General features: G+C 34.3%; 1 protein-coding gene across 1 annotated transcript; it reads left to right on the top strand.

Moving 5' to 3' along the window:
- Positions 1–850: 850 nt before the first annotated feature.
- On the top strand, positions 851–6,154 carry LOC139524686 (serine/threonine-protein phosphatase 6 regulatory ankyrin repeat subunit B-like). Its single transcript, XM_071319686.1, has one exon. The coding sequence runs from the start codon at positions 1,170–1,172 to the stop codon at positions 6,018–6,020; it is 4,851 nt and encodes a 1,616-aa protein (XP_071175787.1). The 5' UTR covers positions 851–1,169; the 3' UTR covers positions 6,021–6,154.
- The last annotated feature ends 1,327 nt before the right edge of the window (positions 6,155–7,481 follow it).

Here is a 7,481-nt window from a genome sequence, read left to right as displayed (position 1 = left end):
TATTTTTGTCCATCTGATGAGTTAAGCCTTTTTCAACTATTTTTTATAGTTCGTTCTTATGTTGTACTGTTATACCACTGTCCCAGGTTAGGGGGAGGGTTGGGATCCTGCTAACATGTTTAACCCCGCCACATAAATTTATGTATGTGCCTGTCCCAAGTCAGGAGCCTGTAATTCAGTGGTTGTCGTTTGTTTATGTGTTACATATTTGTTTTTCGTTCATTTTTTTTACATAAATAAGGCCGTTAGTTTTCTCGTTTGAATTGTTTTACATTGTCTTATCGGGGCCTTTTATAGCTGACTATGCGGTATGGGCTTTGCTCATTGTTGAAGGCCGTACGGTGACCTATAGTTGTTAATGTCTGTGTCATTTTGGTCTTTTGTGGATAGTTGTCCCATTGGCAATCATACCACATCTTCTTTTTTATATATTCAATTCAACGTAACTTCGAGCACCTTCGATACTAATACATTTAAATGCCGAACTTTTTATAGTACCATTAAACCCCACCGTAGAAACCACCAAAACTTTCCTCGTGCCTTATGCACCTAACATCAAATTTATAAATAGTACATACTGTAACTGTTGCAGAACCAGTACTAGAACAAGTTATACTAGTTCCCATCTATAAATAATTACTACAAATAGCAAACGAAAAAAACCAATCTCAAACGAAATAAAATACATTTAAACACTCAGTGTGGAAGCATGATATCATGCAATACGATCAAACTTCAAAAGAATGGCTGTAAATATCAGTAACTGGTTAAAAGTACAAGATTAGTGTTGAGTTAAGCTAAAATAAATATTATAAACATAAAATATTGAAAACGCTCTATTTTCAGAAAAAGGTCGACCTAAAAAGAATGAGTGGAAAAAAAAGTTGACGAAGTTTTACTACTCCGAGGATACCAAAGGAGTTGAAAAATTGGTGTCAAGTAATCAAATTATATTGATATCTGGACTATCAGGGTCAGGAAAATCGGCTATAGCATTTCACATTGCACTGAATTTGGAAGATAAGCAAGAATATGATCTCATTCCAGTTTCAACATGTGCTGACATTACATCTGTCATTAACCCTTGTCAAAAACAAGTATTCGTCTTTGATGACGTTTTTGGAACATCTTCTTTTGATGCTTATCGCATTAACTGTTGGCAAAATAGTATGAATAATGTATATGATACATTTATAGCGAAGACTAAAACAAAAATTATTTTGACCTGTAGGTCAGATATTTATAAAGGTATCAAAGAAAGAGGTTTAGAAGGAATAATTTCAAACTGCAGTGTTTATGAAATGCAAGGTTTAACTTTGAAGGAGAAAAAGGAAATAGCTAAACTTTATCTTCCAATGGAAAGGTTACCAGAAGATGCAACAATTGAAAAATATCAAATTTTCCCTTTACTTTGCTCACTTTGGTTTGACAAGACGTCACAATCAATTCCATTTGGAGAGATAGATTTATTGAAGGAATCAGATGAATCGTATTTAGCTCTTGCAGTTCTAATAGTATTCAATAATAAACTAAATGTATCCTTGACATACGATAAATATAGAATAATAATGCAGGATTTATACCCCCATCGCATGGACTATCCACCATCACAACAGAAAATTTGGGAAATACTAAGCAATCATTGCTATATCAAAAAAGAGTCGTGCTTTTCATTCATTCACGACAAAATTTTTGATGAAGCTTCACAACAGATAGGAATGAAATTTGTCCAATGTATCATAGAGCACGGAAATTCATCTTTCATTAGCAGTAAACTACGTTTAGAATCTCTGAAAACAATTCATAGCAAAGAAATCCTATCAATACCAATAGAATTTGAGGACGCATTTTTCACCAGAACTATCAGGGACTTAAGAGAGGGAATGAACTGGGATGTATTAGGCAGTAATCAAACACATATAAAAGATTACAGAGTAAAATTAATTACTCAGTTGAAGAATAGTGAGTTAAGTCTCCAAAAGACTTTAAAAGATGGATCCACAGCATTGCATGTTGTTGCAGCGCATGGTTATTACGACCTGACACAATTTTTTCTTGAAATAGAAGCTTCGATGAAAGAATCAGTAGATAATACAGGGAGGACACCACTACACTATGCAGCTTGTTATGGTAAAAATCAAATAGTAAACCTTCTCTTGAAGAATGGAAGTTTAATCAACGCAAAAGACTGTAATAATGTAACTCCTCTTATGCTGAGTTGTTACAACGGACATATGCCTGTAGTGAAGGAAATGCTGGACAACAACGCCGATATTAACTGTGAAAATGAATATAGGTGGAGCGCCTTACATATTGCTTGCTTTAAAGGACTAACGTGTATAGTTGAGTTGATACTGAAAAGAAATTGTAAAACTTTAGATAGCAAAATAAGCACTGGAGCAACACCTCTTTACCTTGCATGTGAAATAGGCAACGAGGTTATAGCTACCATATTACTACAAAATAAGGCAGAAGTAAATTACGGGTCTTGTACAGGGAGTACGCCTTTGTACATCGCAAGCCAGAAAGGTCATATAGGTTTAGTAAAATTACTACTTAAGTTTGGCGCCTCTGTCCATATAAACACAATAAATGGATTTACACCTCTTCATGCAGCCGTATTAGCTCACAACACAGATATTGTTCAATTGTTATTGAGTCATGACGCTCTTGTTAATACAGTTGGAGGAGAAAGAATTATTTCTTTACATTTAGCCTGCGAAAATGGCGACCAAGCGATGATTGATTTCCTTATAAAAAATGCTGCAGAAATCGAAACAGCAGATATGTTTGGAGAAACAGCACTTTTTAAAGCATGCACAAACGGTTTTGAAAATATAGTGGAATATCTAATGTCCAAAGGAGCGTCTGTGAATCAAGGTAATAAGCAAGGTCGTACTCCTTTACATGTTTCTTGCGCTGCTGATAATAAAAGTATGTGCTATCTCTTACTGAAGAAAGGTGCACTGATAAACCAAGTAGACATAGAAGGTCAGACACCCTTATACGAAACTTGCAAGATGGGATTTGAAAGTATATGTAAGATATTGATAGAAAACGACGCAATTATTAATCAAGGAAATATTCATAATTCGACGCCATTGCATATATCATGCATGCATAGACACTATGGAATTGTCGAGCTTCTGTTAGAGTCAAATGCAACTATAAATCAGTGTGACACAAATGGAAACAATCCATTACATTATGTATGTGAGCATGGTCTTATCGAACTTGCCAAACGTTTCTGTGAACGCCATGCTTTAATTAACCAGTGTAATTACAGAGGAGAAACTCCATTACATTTAGCTTGTCGCCGAGGACAATTACATATTGTGAACTATTTACTGGAACAAAATTGTGCAGTTAATCATAACGATGTAGATGGAACAACACCTTTGCATACAGCTTGTCATTACAATTATAAGGAAATAGTTGAGAAACTTATGCCTCTATCCAAGTTAAATACACGCAACTCCAATGGCGAAACGGCGTTATTTATAGCATGCAAAAAATGTTTTGATAGTACTGATATAGTGAAACTGTTATGTTATGATTCAAATGGCTGCCAAAATGATATTTCGGTAAATATATATAACAATGAAGGAATGACACCGCTGCATATTGCATGTAATTCTGGAAATGCAGATTTAGTCGAGCTTTTGTTGAAGCTTAGAGCAAATATTGACCTTAGAAATAACAAAGGCGAAACGTGTTTACTAATGGTCTGTAAGTCAGGAATAATTCACATTGCTAAGTTATTGATCAAATGTAACGCCAACGTAAATATCGAGGACAAATTTAAAAACACTCCTTTATCTGTAGCCCTTAAAAGCCATAATGCAAATCTTATTAACCTGTTACAGCGTCATAACGCAAAAGACTACAGAATACAAGAAAAGGAAGACGAACTTCTAAAGGCCTGCAGAGAAGGAAACGAAGAAAAAGTTGTCGGTATATTAGAAATAACACCCGACTACGATTGTATTAACAAAGATGATATACATGGATGGACTCCACTTCACGTCGCCTGCATGATGCAAAATACAAATATTGTCAATTTATTACTTACAAAACACGCGGATATTAATAAAATTACAAACACAGGAGCAACTCCGTTATATTTAGCGTCTTTCTATGAGAGAAAGACAATAGTAGAAATTTTAATTTCTAATCGGGCAGACATCAATAAATGTAATCTGAATAGGTTTTCACCTCTCCATATTTCTTGTTATTTTGGATATAAAGCCATCTGTACAACTCTACTGCAGACTGGCAGTGACAAAAATTGTGAAGACAATGACCACGAAACACCTCTGTCTATAGCATGTGAAATGGGACATTGCGAAATCGTAGAATTACTTCTCGAAAATGAAGTACGACTTGATAAGAAAAATGGCGATGGCAACGCACCAATTCACATAGCCTGCATAAAAGGACACACCAATATAGTAGAACGAATGATCTTAATCAATCGGAGTATTGTTAACCTACCTAACATTAAAGGGTCGACGCCTCTACATATCAGCTGTCAAAAGGGGCATTTAGAAATTGTCAGAGTTTTACTTTCAAATTATGCATTTCTAAGTTTAACTGACGAAAGTAATTGCGTTCCTTTTTTCTTAGCTTGTATTAATGGAAGAACAGAGATAGTCGAAGAAATTTTGAATTTGCAAAATGGTCCAAGTGTTAATGAACATTTTCAAAACGATTTGGTTCCTCTCCACGTAGCCTGTTCTTATGGACATCAAGAGCTGACTGAAATCTTATTAAACTGGAAGGATATTGAAGTTGAAATTCGTGATATAAATGGCATGACTGCGCTTTATATGGCATGTCAAAGTGATAATATAAAACTGACAAATTTATTACTTGACCACAAGGCAATAAGCACTCAAAGTGACATAAGAGGAATTACTCCCCTCCATATAGCATGTATTCAATCTAATGCTGATATGGTCGATCTACTCCTAAAATTTGATGGTTTAATCAAGAGAAAAATTAAGGGTGAAGCAACTCCGCTGTATTATGCCTGCCAAAAAAGTAACATAGAAATAGCTCAACTTTTGCTTGTAAAGGGTGTAGATGTTGATGATGGAAACAACAATTGTACGCCTTTACAAATGGCATGTTTGAACGGAAATTATCAGCTTGTACAAATCCTTGTTCAATATAAAGCGAACTTGAATAAAAGTGACGATGAAGGTAGAACTCCACTATATCTAGCATGTTCAGAGGGTCATAAAAAAGTAGCAAAATTATTACTAAGCAATAATGCGAATGTCAATAAATGGGATACATCAATGCAAACGCCAATATTCATCTCATCAAAAGAAGGACATTCAGACGTTATTGATGTTTTGACAAAATACAATGCAGATATTAATCAACCAAATAAAGATGGCACAAGACCCCTCCATGCTGCATGTGAGAATAATCATACTGAAGTTGTAGCAGTGTTACTGAAAAACAACGCTGGAATCAATAATATCAATACCCACAATGAAACTCCCCTCCATATTGCATCTAGCAAAGGATATGTAGAAATCGTTCAGGAATTATTGAAAAAAGATTCGATCGATATCAATATCCGAAATATTTCTGGTAATACACCGTTGCACAATGCCTGCATGATTGCGAATATAAAAGTGGTTCAACTACTTCTTCAAGCTAAACCCGAAGTTGGTTTGGCAAACAATGATAACAATACAGCGTTGTATATTGCTTGTCAAAGAAATTTATATCCCATCGTTTCCTTACTGCTCAAATATACAGGATCCGTAGATGTAGAAACACGATCATCAACAGCAATGCTTACTCCTTTACACGTAGTCTGCATACAAGGCAATATTGATATAGTAAGACTTATACTAGAGTATGTAAATGATGTCAAAAGTATGGATATTTTATGCTTAGAAGGATACAATCCATTGCACTATGCTATGATCAAAAGGCATATTGAAATTGTAAATTTACTAGAAAAAAAAGGAGAGGAACTTCGGCAAAAGACCAAGTCTTAGGCACAGTGTCAATCTTTATTAACTTCATGTTTATCGTCCAAAGGACAAACCTCCATACTTAGATAATTTACTGTTTAAATACAAACACAAGACAAGCCAGCAAATAATTAAGTTTGGTATTATTCAATAAGTCACTACCATACTTATGAAATGTAATCATTCGACCTTGTATAAAGTTATTTGAAGAAAACTGTGATAAAAAGATTTTGATCAGGTACAGCAGAAGGCTACCGAAAAAATATAAACACAAAAGCATAATATTACAAAGTATTATCCTCTACTATATATGTTAATTTGGATTTTGTTCAAGAGACAATGTTGAAATATTTAAAACAAAAAAATGCATAATGTTTATAATAAATCTACAACAAATATATACTATCGAAATCATTACGTGCAAGAGAAAAAGCTGTTCAAATTCACAACTTCTAATAGCGTAAAACGTGCGAAATATAGCGATGAAACCTGCATCAATATTTGCGAAAAGTCAGCATTCATAACCAGCAAATTTTTTACAGACGAAACGCACATACGGCGTTCACAGTTATGATGGTATCCATGATGAGTTTATTTTTGAACTCATTAACATTCAGATCATTCATATTTCTTTTCAGCTGTTTTGCAATAAAAACAATAGAGTACCGTGTTTGTATACCATCAAGGTACATATATTTGTGATCGATAAGTGTTTGACTTAGCAAATGACACTGGGTTGATATTATATCACCAAAAATCTTATATGTTACATAATTGTACCCTTCACATATTTACTGTAGTTCATTTGTATAATAATTTTCCCAAGACTTCTGACTTTACATTAATTGTTCAGACATTGTTTTCATCATCGTCTTCAGAAGTAGCTTGGTGAACAAAATAATTTCCAGGGTCTTTAAAAACAAGAAATCCTCCAATTATTATAATATGGGAGTAAATTCTGTCAGCCAAAGACCTTTTTTTTCTTGTGGGGCAACACTATACAATTCCTGGTCAAACGTGTGTACGGCATGTTGCTGGACATATCTTCACTTTATTTCATAGTCACGTCGTATATACTATAAAAATTGTCATACTGCTAGGTTGTGTGTCTATGGCCGGAGCATAGGTTAGAAGCTAATTTGAAACATGATAACCTTTTGTAAAAGCCGGCAAGATTTGCGACAATTATTTTACGATTTTCTGTAAAAATGAAAATTGAATATACGGTTTGTCTTGAAATAAGTCGAAGAAAATATGTTAGATGTATCTATGTTTTCCTAAAACAAAACTCAATGTCCCTGTAGGCAGGTAAAAAACAAGGACTAGTTAGTTTCTTTTTATCTTGTCGATTGTTCAGCATGCCATAAGTCTTGTATAAGAATCACCAAGCGTCCTAGATCTTTTCAATAAAAACAAAGACAGAAATAAAAGAAAATAGGACAGGACAAATAATTTTGGTCCACAAGCATGCGCAATTCCTCATCG

This window comes from Mytilus edulis, chromosome 5 (genome assembly GCF_963676685.1).
Source record: "Mytilus edulis chromosome 5, xbMytEdul2.2, whole genome shotgun sequence".
NCBI lineage: Eukaryota > Metazoa > Mollusca > Bivalvia > Mytilida > Mytilidae > Mytilus > Mytilus edulis.
This window is presented reverse-complemented; position numbering and strand designations above follow the sequence as displayed.

What these genes read in the sequence shown, in the direction of transcription:
- LOC139524686 (XM_071319686.1), top strand. Translation starts at nt 1,170, where the DNA reads ATGAATAATGTATATGATACATTTATAGCGAAGACTAAAACAAAAATT.